Below are 16,109 nucleotides of genomic sequence, written 5' to 3' on the forward strand. Positions count from 1 at the left end.
GAAACTGCAAGTATTCAGATACAGGAACTCCTAGACTGTTCCTCTACTTATCTCGCCTACTTTCCACCTCTATGGATTTTTTTCCATTTTCTCAACTTTTAAAAAAAATCAACAAGCTTCAGGGTTTATTTTCCATCTATTGATTTTTTTCTAGCCATCATGGTTTTAATTTTTAAGAGCTCTTTCATATTCTCTGAATGTTCCTTTTTATAGCATCCTATTCTTATTTTATGTATGTGGTCTCTTCCCTTATCTCTCCAAGGATTAACCTATTATTTTAAACTTTCTTTTCCAGAACTATGTTTGTTTCTTCTGTTTCTTTTTTCTTTCTATCTTTCTGTCTCCATGATCTCTGTCTCCATGTTAGAGGCTCTCCTTTGTTGTGTGGTTAGATTTTTTTTTAATTGCAATATATTTGACATGTAACATTGTATAAATTTAAGGTGTATGTCTGGTTAGATTTTAGAAGGAAGCATTAAGGAACTCTGTGTGCACAGGCAGAGCTCATCAGGCTGGGGATGTTTCACTGTAGAGTGATTCGTTTTGCCATTTCATTGGCATACGTCCAATTTTCAGTATCTGTGTTGTTCCTTTGGGTTCGTCTATTTCTTTTGAGTGGAGTCTTTCAACCTCTTGCCTTAATGGTGTAAGCCTGGCTGTGAGCACTTTGGGATCTGACTGTGAGAAGGTGGCTTGGAGACCTTAAGTAAAAGACTTTAAGTAGAGAGATGTATCCTTCTGGGTTTCAGTACGGTGCCCTTGTTCTCACTGTGCTTGAGTGCAGCTTCCTTATAGTTCAGTATCTTTAAAGAATAAACCTCATTTATTTCTTCAGGGTCAGCAAGGGGATCTTGGGAGTCTACCTCCTTCATTTAAAGACTCTAAGCCAATCCACCTGTTTTTAGTTATATCAATACCTATGCCCATTTTTCCAGAGACAGATGGTGCCTCCAAACCCCAAGCCTTCTATAGGTTTTTTCAATGTGCAAAGTTTGCTTCTTCGCTTCCCTTCCCTACAGACTCAAATTTTAGCTTACTTGGTTCTGCTGTTATCGGCCCCATGTCCAATGCCTTTACAGTTTCCCAAATTCTGTGGCTGTTTCCCAAATTCCAGTCTTCTGTGTCTCTATAGCTTCATCCCTTTTAAAGTTGCCCTTACCTAAAATTTAGAGGGGAATTGGAAGGAAGCTACAAAAAACCCCCCACACACATTTGTTCAGTCTGCTGTGTTTAACCAGAAATCTCTTTCACACTAATTCATCACTGTGAAAATAAACTGTCTTCATAGAATCTGCAGTAGGGATGATAAACTGGCAGCCTGTGACCAAATCTCCTATGAGAGAATCTTTTTGGCTGGCCCAGGGTTTACAATATGGAATCTCTTTAGTGGACGTGTACTCTTGAGTTTACTGCAGACCTCAGCACTCCCTATTACCTCACACCTGTCCTGAATTACACATTTATGTTATTTGCCCAGCCACTGGGGGCATTTAAGTTTGTGATGATTGATCTACACATATAGAACACAATGCCATTTTAAAGAATCTGCAGCCTAGAGGCTATAACCAGAAGCAGGAGGTTTGAAGTCCAAATATGCCCATTGACATATTTTGTCCCTTCTGGAGAATCAGCAGTCACTGACAGCTTCTCTTATGAAGGGTAAGCTCAATGGAGAGCTTGTTTGTGTTACTTGTTCATGTTCATGTGTAAAATACACAGAAAGATAAAGGAGGCTGCTTCTTTTGACCAGACCCCTAAATCTATTTCAGTGAAATGTATTTATTAAAATAAGAATTAGGAAATGTTCAGAACCAGAAAGGAGGCTGGAATAAACTCCTTGCTTTGCCATTGAAGAAACAAATCCCCATACTGTAGTGGGGAAAGCCTTTTTCCCATAAACACACAGCCTGCTGGGGGTTGGGGAGTCTACACAGGCGCTCAGGGCTCCTGGCTTCCAGTTTGGTGCTCTGTCTCAACACTTCAAGGAAGGGGAGTGGGGAGATTAGGGGCTTCTAATTATCTCACAAACAGAAACAGATTCCATCTGTGTGGAGGGCTACTCGGCCTTCACTGCCTTCCCTGAAATGAAAGGAATTGCATGCAAACAGTATTTTCACCATTCTCTACCGTCAGGTCACCTCCTCTTAGTGACTCATATTCGTGGTTGGTGCTATAAGCATCACACACAGTGGGAAGAGTTAAGATGAGGATGCTCTGGCTTCTTAACTTCCCTGTGCATCATCAACAAGGCCTTCTGTGACATCACCTTTGTTGATTTGTGTTTAATTGTTGGAAATGGTGTTAAACATTAAACATAGCCTTCAGCGATTTCTGATGTAAGCGAAAGAAAATCAACATTTACTTCTAAAGTGAGAAAACTTAATGGGGCAGGTTTTTTTCTAAGATGACTAAATAGCTATAAATATAAGTTTTCAAGGTATTACAGCTTATCCTATGAGTGTTGTGGGAACTTGTGGAGTTCAGCGGGCCTGGGTGAGCCAGCTCTCAGCAGGTGGCTGGCCAAAGCTTCCCTCTCCCTGTGTCCTTAGAGGGTCATGTCTGTAAATAGAACCACCCTTTTTTGTAAGCCATTGTACTTCAAACCACATTGAAACCATTTTTTCCTTTCTGTGAATGTAAGCCTCTGAAAGCTGAAAACGGGAAGCAGTACTTTGCTGTCATGAAAAATTGAAACTGATTATTTCCAAACACCTCATTCAGCTTGGGTAGGAGATGATTTTAGTCTCTATGGGAACAGAAATAAAAACAAGTGTAGTAACTTTCTTTACTTTCAACATCTCTGCCTGAATTCTGCCATCAAATCCACAGAAACACCTTCTATCCAAAGCCTGTAACAAATCCTACTCCCAAATTTCAAAGATAGCAAATGCTTCATGGAGAAATGGACGTTTAAGGTAGTATTTTCATTTGTGTGTGTGTGTGTGTGGGTGTTCTGAGCTCCAGTTTCTAGGTCTAGGGTATTTCAGGGAGGGAGACCTGACAGAGGAGGACAGTTGGGTGGTTAGGTAGGCTCTCTTGCCTAGAAAGTTGTAGCGTGTGCTGTTATCTCAGATAGCGAGGGTTTTAAACATTCAAATATACTCCTCAGGGAATTCTGATATAAATATAAGGAAAAGCAACATTTACTTTCTCTTAAATTTTTTTGAAATATTTTATTTATTTTTGGCTGCATTGGGTCTTTGTTGCTGCACATGGGCTTTCTCTAGTTGCTGTGAGCAGGGGCTACTCATTGCGGTGGCTTCTCTTGTGGAGCACGGGCTCTAGGCGCGTGGGCTTCAGTGGTTGTGGCGCGTGGGCGTAGTTGCTCCGCGGCATGTGGGATCTTCCCTGGCCAGGGCTCAGAACCCACGTCCCCTGCATTGGCAGGTGGATTCTTAACCACTTCACCACCAGGGAAGTCCCAACATTTACTTCTAAAGTGGGTGGGACATCAGCTGTAGTGTCTGTTTAGATGCCTTTTCCCATTTTTAAATTTTGGTGCCGCTGTTACTGTCAAAGGTGTGATGTGAGTTTAAAGTGTAAGTCACTTGAGCAGCCTCATCTGTCTGTGAAAATACCTTCCAAGTAATAGATGCTTCTGATATTTTGTGGCTCATTTCCATACGATTTCCATATTCCATCTTCTTTCCTCTTACCACTCAGGAATCCTGAGTTAACCTTTGTAACTGCATGCATATTCTCTAGAAAACCTGAATACTTATGGTTTCCCCTGAGCCGTCCCTGCTAGGATGCAGACAGCAATAATAACTACCAGACCTTTTCTGTCTTGCCATATAAATCAACCATTTTCCCAGGATGTCCCTTACAAAATAAATAGTAAGATATGCATGTAGGCAAATGCAGGCAAAAAGGCGCTTGGAATATCAATGCTGGTGTCATGTTAAGGAGAAAGTCTGGTGTCACTTTTCTAGTAACAGTATCAAGAGCAATTGCTTATGATAAATAAAGTGCTTTTTAAAAGGTAAAAGTCTCACCTTTCTTATAAACACTTCTACGTTTAAGGGTACATATTATGTGTAATTGTACTTATATGTGTAATATGTCTGTTAATCTGGCTGCACTCCGGACGTTCTTGATGTCAGTGAGGCTTTGAGACTGGAACCATCTAAGTGATTTATGCAATCATTATATACATCAGTTTAGTGAGTATATAGGGGAGAGTATAATGAATACCCTTTCTTGACTCCAGTGAAACGTAAGAATTGTGCTTTATACAGAATATAGTATTACACAATTACTTACAGGAATGAGCTAGTCCTGAAAGTTCAGGATGGAGAAACAGTATCTACCTGAAAACTGGTTCTCTTAAAATTTTAGTCACAAATTGACTAAATTCAACATAAACACCAGGGGAGAAGACCTTTAGGCACAGGTAAAAATATCTTCCTAGTTTATCGCCTTGGCAATGATGTGTTTCTTTTTTATAAAGTGACTCCTAAGAAAGAGTGGCAGGGTGATGTAATTAGAATAAATCTTGTAGAACTGTCTTTATGGCTAAATATCATCTGTCAACAGTCAGTACTATTTTCTCCCAGTTTTCAATAAAATTCATATTTTTTAAGTTAAAATACGACCTTCATCTAACGAGGCATAATTACAGTTAGAAATTTTAACCAAAGATGTCTTTTAGGGGTGGTGGTGTATTTATGACTATAACTGTGTTACATGTGATTTAGAGCCTCACCAAGTGTCACCTGGGGACATCAGTAGCACCTGAGCTGCTGGAAATGCAGAGGCTCAGAACTGCTGACTCAGAATCTGCATTTAACAAGATGCCTGGTGATGGAGAGGCATTGGCTTAGAAGACACGAGGCTGGGAGTAACTATTTAACATCGTGTTGAGTTTGGGATGTTGCTCTGTACGTTATCTTGGGGAAATAGTACAGTCCTGTGGTCAAAAAAGCATTCATATCCCTCTGGGCTTTTGGACAAGTTTACCTAACTCTTTATGCTTCAGTTTGTTTATCTGCAAGTTGGGATGAGAATAGTATTTTCCTCAAATGGTGGTGAGGTTAGTTTAAATACGATTAGACATAAGAGGTGCATGGAACATAGGACCAGGTCCCTGGAGAGCATCCAACAGACATGAGCCTTGTCACCATCATCTGTCCTTTCCTGAAGGCACATACTCTGTTGGCTTTTATCTGTGGGAGGCACATTTGGGTTTAATTCAAGACAATGAATTACAATCCTGTGGGAAATGTGGTGATGGACACAAAGATGAAGAAGAAAGAGCCCTCTCTTCTAGAAACTTCCAGAAGGCCTCCCTAGAGCCAAGGTTATTTCCCCATTATTCCACAATCATTCCAAACATCGTTTGAGGAATCTACGTACTCGATAGCAATTCATGTTCACAATTTTCCTTTTTTTTTTTAAAGATTTTTTTGACGTGAGCCATTTTTAAAGTCTTTATTGAATTTGTTCCAATATTGCTTCTGTTTTATGTTTTGGTTTTTTGGCCGAGAGGCACGTGGGATATTAGCTCCCTGACCAGGGATCAAACCCGCACCCCCTGCATTGGAAGGCGAAGCCTTAACCACTGGACTGCCAGGGAAGTGCCTCACGTTCACTATTTTCATATCAAACATAAGTAGGGGAGAATGGCACACTGTGATTAGAGCCAATATTGCTGTTTTATGTTTTGGTTTTTTGGCCGAGAGGCACGTGGGATATTAGCTCCCTGACCAGGGATCAAACCCGCACCCCCTGCATTGGAAGGCGAAGCCTTAACCACTGGACTGCCAGGGAAGTGCCTCACGTTCACTATTTTCATATCAAACATAAGTAGGGGAGAATGGCACACTGTGATTAGAGTTTGACAGGTGTTCTGAGGGCGCAAATCAGGAGTGACAACTGCCTGAGGGGACCAGGAAGGCTTCGAGAGAAGGTGGGTCTAATGAAGGGAAGGAAGAGCCTTCCGGGTAAAGGTAGGAGAAACAGGATGAATAACTGGCTACTGCCAACCTGTCATTACAACTGAAGACAAAGTCGTGCATCACCTAAATGCATATACTAATTTAAGGAGGTCATCCTTTTTTGGTATTTACTGCTGGCACATTTGTATTACTTTAAAGAGTGAATAGAGTTCAGAAAAAATAAAAGCTATTGGATGGTAAATTTGCTGTGAGAAGTGCATACCAGGGAACTCAGAAGCGAAGAATAAACATAAGTAACTAAAAGCAAGGGTGATTAGTTTATGAAAATCACACCTAACCTTCTCATTGGACCAGAAGTTGAACATCAGCCTGCATGTTAACTGTATTAACTAAAAAGGGCAAGATAATTGCTAAGTGTCTTGATATATTTTGTTTGTTTGTTTTCATGTGAATGAGATTTAGAAGGGAGACTGCTCTAAGTGGCCCACTAGAATACGATTTCATGACTGTAGTGCAAATCCTGTATTATACTATTTCATCAGACAACAACCTCTCAACTCTTTCCATCCAAGGGCAAGAAAAATGGAGTGGTAACAATAATAAACATATATACACACACACACACACACACACATATATATATGTATATATATATTTGTAGCTTTTTCAGTTTATAGTGGTTGAAAGACCACTATATGTGCATGATCTCGTTTGGTCCTTACTGCACTTCTGTGAGGTCATTATTATCCTCAGTTTCCAAAGGGTGAGGTGGGTTCACTAGCCTGAAGCTGCAGCGTGACCCCTGCCTTCCAACAGACCACGGCTGCTTCATTTTGCACAGCTGACATCACCATAGTAGAAAACATCAGCAGGCAGAAATTTTGTCCAGGAACCCCCACCCCTGCCTGGCGAGCTTCTTCAGTTATGAACACAGTCTCTTGGAATCACATGAGAACTGGCTTCTGCAGGAAGGAGAGGCAGCGTCACATGTGGGAGCTCTGCTTCCCTTCAGTGTAAAAGGGACAGTGTGATTGGACCTGGGAAAGAGGGTTCTTCCCTTCCTGCTTCTCTTCCTCCTTCCTCACCCTTTCAAGTTGAACTTGCGATGTCTAACTCTTACCTTTTCCATCCATGTCCCTGTCCCTTTCTCCCCACACCCTCCACCCTCGCCCTTTTGCCTCCTGTGTCCACTTTTCTCTGTCAAAATTGCAATCATCAGAATCTTGTAAGGTTCTTTGAGGTGCGGGTGGAACGTGGGTTCTGTGTACGTCACCCTTGGCTCGCTGCGCTAACGCTGGCGTCTGGCTGGCTGTGACTGTTCCTGCTTAGCTGGGCAATCAGGCAGGGCCAGCTAAATGGGCAGAGGCTGAGAACTACTTGGGAATTTTGAAGAAATTAAACAGTTGCAAAGTTTTGTTTTGTTTTGTTTTTTGGTGGGGTGGAGTGGGAACACATTATTCAAATATAGTGTGACTATCTAATAATGGACACCCACTCTCTTATAGAAGGAGTGCTGTTTTTTTTTTTTTTTACTTCTTTGTAGGCCCTTACCATGGTATAGATTTTATCTGTGTGCGTGTGTATGGGTGTAAAACTCAGTGTTCCTTCTGGGGACGATTTGATTGATTTATACACTAGAAACATCTTTAATAATTTAATGCTTGCTTCAAAGGAGATTACACCAAAAAGCGCATTGCTTTTCATTTATTCATTACAGATCTGTCATAGAAGCATTTTTTTGTTTCTTTTTTGGTCCTGAATTGTGTTGTAGTAATAATAAATTTCGTACTACACTCAGGATATTTTAAAGGATTATAAGCCTTTTAACTAATGTTACCATCTTATTTAAATTGATTAAATTGGTATTTCAGCCCCACAATCCAGCATTTCTTAAAGTTGAGCCAACCAGATATGGCTTCGTTTGATGACTACTAAAATAGCTGTGCTGGGAAAGTCTAATAGAAATAATGGGATGAAAGCATAATACTGCTTGTTAGTAGTGCTGGTAATAACAGCGAAGAGAACAGAGCTGAATTTAGGGCTAGGTGTCTCCATCCTTAAAAAGAGATTAGGGTATATCCCAGCCCAGCTCTTTTCATTAAAGGGGAAAAAAATGTATATGCGTTTGGGGATTGGGAGCAAAGAAAGGGGTAGGATGAGAGACTTAAAACTAACAACTAGAAACCAACACTCTATCGTTCTGTAACTTTTGGGTATAAATCCAGATATCAGTAAAGGAAAACAGACTTTTTCCCATTTAGACAGCCGTAGTCACCTTAGCAGACTTTAGCAAGCTCTTGTAATAGATTCTCAGAGGCAAGGGACATATCTAGATTCCTGAATGGTTACACTAAAATTTGAATTTTCTGGTATCATTATTAAAGATTTTGTATTAAAAATGCTGTATAACTTCTCTTTAAAACCAAAACCCAAAGTTGCTTTGAATAAGGCAACAATAGGCACAGTAAGGATTACAATTTCTAGAAGTGCGGTACACGATTATCCACTTTTCAGAGGTAACTTGCACAGAAATCTTTTTGCTCTCATTGGCCATTAGCACTGTAGTATTTCTGGATTTTCGTTATGTCCTGCTTCAAGTACTCTGCCTAACAATGTTTATAATGTTCCTTCCCTAGATCTACCAGTCTTTAATAGAAATCCAGAAATGTTTTGTTCTCAGGTCAGTAATTCTTTAAACAATAAAAGTCATGTTGCCTACTGCAGACGTCATATTTTCTGGCCATTGAAAGTATACTTGAGTGTGCTTGCAGCAGTGCTAGATACATTAGCAACTGCTTGTGTTATTTCTCGGAGAAAGAATATAGGACTTTGGGACAAGACCACCTTGGGTTCCATCTTAACCCTGTTTGTTCACCTGCGGTGTGATGCAGGCAGTGTTGAGGGATTTCTCATTTTCCTCATTCATATAATGGGCATCAGAAGCCTGTTTCGTAGGGTTCTTGTGAGGGTTTTAGGAAATGATGAATGTCTGAATGCTGAGAGTGACATTCGGGTGACGGGTGCTTGCTGTATTTGCTGCCTGTCCTTTGCTCTCCACCTATGAACACCATTCACGCAGTGCTGTAGAAACCTCAGTGCCCAGACTGTGTGGGATGTGGCCCCAGCCTGCCACACCCCACCCTGAGTTACTGCCCTTTCCTCCTGCCCCACGATCACGTGATGTGCTGCTGTACTGCTCTGGGCTCGTTGATGTCACAGTCGTATTTGTCTCTGAATGCCTGGCATCTAGCCCAGCACAAACAGCTGCTCCAGGCCCATTAGCTCGAGTCATGGTGCCTGAGAGCCCTCCAGTGTCTCTTAGAGTCCCCCTGTGAGTATCCCCTAAAAAATCTCTCAGAGTCACCAGCAAGGGAACTTGCTGTCTCTTGGTCCAAGACCCCTGAGCCTTTTCATGGCCTCTTCTGATAGGTTAGTGGGGAGCCACCCGCTGTGTTTCTCTGAGTTGGCTCTTTTTTGTTTTTTTCCCTCTGTAAATTATTTTTTAACATCTTTATTGGAGTATAATTGCTTTACAATGGTGTGTTATTTTCTGCTTTATAACAAAGTGAATCAGCTATACATATACATATATCCCCATATCCCCTCCCTCCCACCCTCCCTATCCCACCCCTCTAGGTGGACACAAAGCATGGAGCTGATCTCCCTGTGCTATGTGGCTCCTTCCCACTAGCTATCTATTTTACATATGGCTCTTTATTCTAACTCTCTCCCGCCCAGAGTCCCCTCTCTGTCCCAGTGTCTTATTGAGGAAGCCTCTGGACCTCCTGGTGCTGCCGGTTCCTTCCCTGGGTCCCTCAGAAGCCCTTTCTCCTCAGTGACATAAATGTCATCTTTGGCCCCAGACATTTCCTCTGCTCTGTTTTCACAATGACAGTGCCCACCCTGTCCCTCGCCACACTCTCCTGTCATCACTTCTAGTGCGTCTGCGTCAATGCTTTGCCGTCTTTGTTCTCTGCATTGAGAGAGGGTGCGACAAGCCTGTGGAGATGGGAACATAGTGTTTTCTCCTTTGGAAATTGAAAAATTTTCTCACCTTCACTCATTTAGGTCTTATGCATAAAAACCAGAAATCCTTACCAAGCGCTGTGGGTTTCATTTTATAAATCTCTTGCCTTTTCTTTCCACATCGTCTGGCAGATCTATCCCCTCCCACCTTTAGTTTCTGTCCAGCATTTGGCCTTCCTAAGGGCCTCTCCCTGGGCAGCATGCTTAAGGGTCACTAGGGCTCTACGCAGTTTGATGTTAAGCAACTGAATGGAAATTTGAAAGATGCAGAAGCACTGTACTATTATTTAATTTGTATGATGACAAAGATGATGGTTATTGGAATATTTTAAGAATTCATTTTTTTAACCTTCATTTTTTTAAAGGGCATCTTTGATATCATGTAATCAAATCTGAGACTTTATGTTGGACAGAGTATAAGAATTCATGGTTCTGCCTCTTTCCTCTTCGAAATAATGTTGTGTTGAATTTTATCCTGAGTTTTTTTAGTCTACTCTGCTCCATTTCCTTCCTTCTTTACTTCCTAAACTGGGAGCATTATGATAACTTTTATAAGAAGACCATTAATAGGCCCATAATAAGAATTTGGGTAGTTAGAGGAGAATGGACTTCCAGAGTTGGAAGGGAGGTCAGAGTTAATTGCACCTCAAACCTTTGTTTTACAGATACCAGGGGATTAACTGACCTGTCCAGTGTCAGATGACTAGAAAGAGGCAGGAGTGGGGTCCTAACATAAAACAAATTCTGTTTCTACCCTATCCTTTAAAAAACTCATATTTTATTAAGGCCAATGAAGAAATATGGTAGGTCCAGGAAAGAATGTATTATAACAAACGGGAAGATATTTTAATTTTTTTTTTTTTTTTAGGGTCATGATGTGCCAGGTGCTTTGCTAGGCACTGTATGTAACTTATTTAATCTCCGTGGAAGTTTTATTATATTCTCATTTTACAAGTGGGGAATATGAAGTTCAAAGAAGTTAGGTAACAGCCAGTAAGTGCCCGGCCAGGACTTGAACCTGGGTCTTTCTCTCTCCAAAGTCTTGGCTCTGGAACTTGGCCTCCTTTTCTCTTTTAAAACATACTTACATGTATCTAAATAACAGTAAAAATGCCTAGTTTATAAAATACTTGAGCGTTTATTATTTTTATAGAAAGAATATATAGTTTCTTGGCCTTGGATCTGCACGACAATCACTTTTTTTTTTTTTTTTTTGCGGTACGCGGGCCTCTTACTGCTGTGGCTTCTCCCATTGCGGAGCACAGGCTCCGGACGCGCAGGCTCAGCGGCCATGGCTCACGGGCCTAGCTGCTCCGCGGCAATGTGAGATCTTCCCGGACCGGGGCACGAACCCGTGTCCCCTGCATCGGCAGGTGGAGTCAACCACTGCGCCACCAGAGAAGCCCTCGACAATCACTTTTTGCATTTAGAGATATACAGTCAACTCTCTTAGGCATTGTGTGGAAAGCTGTCCATGTTTATTTTTAGAAAACCAGGGTTCACATCCTGGCCATCGCCATTGCCCTTTTTCATACGTAGGGATTTAAATACATAGCAGACGCTAGTGGTGGGGATGATAATCTCTCCACAAAGAATTTTTTTTACCTCCTCCTCTGGGCCACTAGACATTGGCCAAGTATCCTGCAGTTTAGTTTTCTCTTTGCCATGGGGATTAAGAACATTGATTTGGGAGTCACATGCTTCATCTTCATTCTGGCTGTTCCACTTACAAAGAGTGGAATCTTGGGCTAGATACTTGGTCTCCCTAGACCTTAGTTTTCTCACCTGTAAAACGGGAATAATACCAACCTCACAGGATGATTGTGAGAATTAAATGAGAAAATATTTGTGAAGAATGGTATATTTGTAAAGGTTAACACAAGATATACTCTGCATATGCAAATGTAAGGAAGTTTTACTTGACAGTAATATTATAATTATTACATTATTATAATGTGCCATGGAGAATCTCTGTTATACTTCCTATTTTTATCCATTATTCCTTTTGATCCATCAGAGGCCAGCAGAAATAGTAGATGAGGAAGATAGAGAGAAAGAAAATAAGGAAGTGGGACAGAAGGAAGACTTTTCAGGAATGAATGGTGGAGTTGAAGAGGAAGGAGGCGGGGAGGCTACCAAAGCTCCAGAGCAAGCAGAGATCCTGGATCACAGGGAGGAGCAGGCAGGTCCTGCTCGTGTGAGCAGAGGCACCAATGAAGAAAATGGCGAGGAACCGGACCAGGTTAATAATGAGCTCCAAGAAGCAGTGGACGAGGAAATAAAGTCTCAAGGAGCTGGCAGTGGATGTGAAGAGGTATTTCTATTGCTTTTGCTCACTTGTGTGCATGCATGAAGTGTGTGTGTGTGTGTGTGCATGAGTGTGCATCTGTGCTTACACTTAGGGAATTATTCAAGCACTTAGGACTTGAAAGCTATGGCACTTCCAGGATTCCATGGAACAGAGTTTGAAAACCAGCTAATTCTAATCTTACCCCCTTAGTTTTCAGTCCAGTGGGTAAAAGACAAACTGTAATGAGATATCATTAATGTATGAGAAATCCAAGGGGCAGGGATGCTGTTCCAGAAGCTGCCTTTATGTTTTCATTTTCTGTCCTGCTCTTATCTACTTGATGGTGCTTGGTACCATAGTCACAAAGAATTTGTGAATTCTAGTAGAAAACTAATAAAAGACATCTGGTATGGGGCTGGATTATTAATGTGACACGAGAGGAGAACTGCTGCATTTTACTCTTCCCTTTTCTCTGAAAATGCTAAAATGAAAAGTATAGGTATGTTGTTGAAAAGAAAAGCTCAAAAGGAAATAAAGAAAAAAATTGAGAAAAATAACACCTGAAGCTCAAGAGGTGAGTCTGTGCCCTTTAAGCACATGGTGGATTATGGTCCCAGAAGGGGCTTCTGAACAAGTAAAGTTTGAGATTGTCATGTCCACTGGGTGATGATAGACTAAACAACATAGGGAACCCAAGGAGCTATTTTTAGTTGAATATTTATAAGATTAAAGGCAATAGTGAGTCATTTTTCCTTTGTAAATTTTATTGCCTCTGTAACTAAAGAGCTAAATATCTTTGTTTTCATCTGTTTTCCTTCAGGCTGACTTGGACCCTCAAAGACCACCAAAGCCAGAAGTAAAAATCACCAGCTCACAAGAAAATGATAACAGTGAACAAAACAAGGATAATCTGTCATAGCGTGGATGATTTTAAAAAAGAGATTATATTGAGTTTAAGAAAAATTAAGGGTTATAATACTCGAATAATAAGCATATAGTTATTGCTAAACATAATGTGACAATATGGTTGAATACTACCTACTGAAATTTAAAATTAGAGGCCAAACTAATGGGAAACACTAGATAACTTTGAATAGCTACTAAAGCAGAGTGACTTTTTATGAGATGTGTTTTAAAAAGTCATTTAGAAAAATTAAACAAGAGTAATAGAGGGGAATTTGCACTGGAAGACAATTGGCCACTTGTCTTTGTAAAGATGAAAAAGAACGAGATCATTACTGTTCTTGGTAAGTGAGATTATTAGATGGCAGCTTATGCTAAAGCACTTATCTAAGAGGCACAGAATTAAAAAAAAATATAATAGGAAAGCATGTACTATTTCTTTTAAAGCAATAAACTCTTGAATAAACAAATTGCAATTTAGTTTCAGAGATAATTTGAAGATGGCAATAGACTGAAATGTTTCTGTGTCTTGTTGACACTCCTTTCTTTCTTCCTCCTTAGCCAAAATCCACCTTAAGAGAACAAAAAGGAAAATGCAAGGTATTCATTTTGGAAGGAGGAAGTATTCATTCAGTGTATTCCTGACAAATATTGTCATGCCCCTCCCTTAACTGCTGCAGGTTTTAATCCTTATGGCTTTAATGACACATATTCATGAAGGAATTATAAAGGAACACCCAATTATATCACTGAGCCTGGCTGGGTGTTTTGCAAATTCTGGTATCCTATGGATTTTCGTTGATCCAGTCTCTACCATTACCAATAATACTCCTCTCTTCTCCTTTGCATTATTGTTCAATATTAGAAAATTCAATATTGGCTATTCCAAAGATTGAATTTTCTCCAAACAGTTTTTTAACAAAAAGAACAAGATAGCATAGTAGAAAAAAAGTAGGCTACATGAAGAGTTTGTTACTCCTCAATTTCTCTTGCTTTTTGCCTTATTTCTATTAGGACCGCCTTGTCATATTTTTTCCCTTAGGGGTATCAGCAAATATTTATTTTCATGGTCAGTTATATTTAGACTTTCAAGCAGATTCCTTTCTATATAATTAGAAGCTATAGGATAGAAATTGTTGAAAAAAGATTAAAAACTGTCATAATGAAACCAGTTCCTGATTGCAGTTTTAGGGGTTAATTAACTCAAATTGCCTTGTTAGGTATATACGGAGAAAAAAATAATCGTATTAGTTTTTTGAATTCTTAAGAGATGATGCAGTTCTTCCTTAAATATAGAAATATGTTTTTCTCATATTAAAGAATATTTTTGTTAATCATGTATGTTATAAATTTGAAATTTTAACTTCTTGTGCTTTCATAGAATTCATTATTAATGATAAGTTTAAAAGATTTTTTTCCCCTCCAGGTTTCATAACAAATCACTTGGAATCAAAGTAGTTACATAAAGCACTTAATAATACTATAGAAAACTGGTGTATTTTTCCTAGAAGCTATTTTAATATTTTCCACAAATAGGAAGTATATGCAGAGAATATAATGTAACAGTATTGGAAAGAGATACTGACATAAGGGTATAGTAATCTGGGAGGATGATTATAAATGGGGTCCTATATTTCTAATATAAGCTCTAGATGGTGCTTTCTATTAATAGGCTTATTTTTTCAAATGGGGCGACGTAAAACATTGCAGACTATAAGCAACAATCTTAATAATTCTTGTTGCTAGGGAAATAGACTACCTGGTCTTTTAAATTCCCACACTATTACTGGGCCTGGGGTTAATGATTGCAAATAGTTTATAAAAATGTGGGATTACATATAAGAAATTACAACTGATTATCAAGGTGATTCTTTTTTCTTTCTTTAATGAGGATTTTATCTCTCTCTCTCTTTTCCTTCTTCAATAAAGATATTCTGTCTCTTTTTTTTCCCTGTTCTTTGCTTCATCATACTTAATATTTAGGTTTTCAGGAACTTTTTAAGAGTCATCTTAGTGAAGCACAATGTTACTTTAAATGAAAAACAAAGTTTGGTATGTTAAGTATACTTCAAGAAGGTGATAGGCCACAATACCTGTAGCAAAAAATTTAAAAATTGGGACGTAATACTTTTATGGCATATTTCACCACCTGTCTGTAGGATATAACTGTGACTTAACTTGAGGGATGAACAGTCACTAATAACTTTAAAACACTTTGCAAGCATATGTTACTAAAAAACAAAAACAAAAACAAAAAACTATGTCGTCCAACCAAGGAAGAAATCACTGACAGATGATTAAAATTGTAAATGTCATTTTGGAGATGACTTTAACACACATGATGAAAGTTAATTCACCTTCCAAATGTGGACATTTTCCTTGTGGGAATGGTGGCCTCCGTGGCAGAGTAGCTCCACAAATGAAGTGAGACTCACTGACAGATTTGGAGAACATTTATGTGAGTGAGCAGAAGAGATCTTGGTTAGGCTTCAGGTATTGTTTTATAGAGGGTGTTAGTAAGAAAAACTCGTGGAGCTTTTATGTGGTAACCAATCACAGAATGCTTTCATCTGTTCTTTGTGATAGATTTTCATAGTTTTAATGAAATGCTTTTCTTAAATTTCATTGGGTTTTAACACATTTATCAGCAACTGGTTTGTTAGTTGAAATGGAACATTAGGAGTTTTGCAGCGCAAATAAAGAAGATTTTTAACTAAAGTCATTTTCATGCAAAGGACATATTACCTGGTTTAGCTTCTGTTAAAATTGCATTTGAGCATCCATGGATTTCTAATTATAAAACAAGATACTCTGGCCTTAAGATAACTTTTTACTCATTATATTTCTCTATGGACATAGGATGACTTTTTGTTTATTAAGACATTTTGGGGGGGAATATTAGAGAGCCAGACTCATAGGAAGAGTATGATACCCTCTCGTGCCTCCCGTTTTATGAGAGTGTTGATTCCTGGTGTCGTCTGTAAGCACAGACA

The 16,109-nt window shown here is 39.5% G+C and overlaps 1 protein-coding gene across 1 annotated transcript in view; it reads left to right on the forward strand.

The window, feature by feature from the left end:
• Positions 1-13,586, forward strand: part of DCDC2 (doublecortin domain containing 2) — a 156,254-nt gene extending 142,668 nt beyond the window's left edge. Inside the window, exons 9-10 of the mRNA XM_007454516.1 lie at positions 11,941-12,237; positions 13,034-13,586. Coding sequence (XP_007454578.1) covers positions 11,941-12,237; positions 13,034-13,132 — 396 coding nt within the window. The 3' untranslated portion in view covers positions 13,133-13,586. The remainder of the gene's footprint in view (positions 1-11,940; positions 12,238-13,033) is intronic.
• The last annotated feature ends 2,523 nt before the right edge of the window (positions 13,587-16,109 follow it).

Source organism: Lipotes vexillifer, unplaced genomic scaffold (genome assembly GCF_000442215.2).
Source record: "Lipotes vexillifer unplaced genomic scaffold, Lipotes_vexillifer_v1.1 scaffold421, whole genome shotgun sequence".
NCBI classification, from domain to species: domain Eukaryota; kingdom Metazoa; phylum Chordata; class Mammalia; order Artiodactyla; family Lipotidae; genus Lipotes; species Lipotes vexillifer.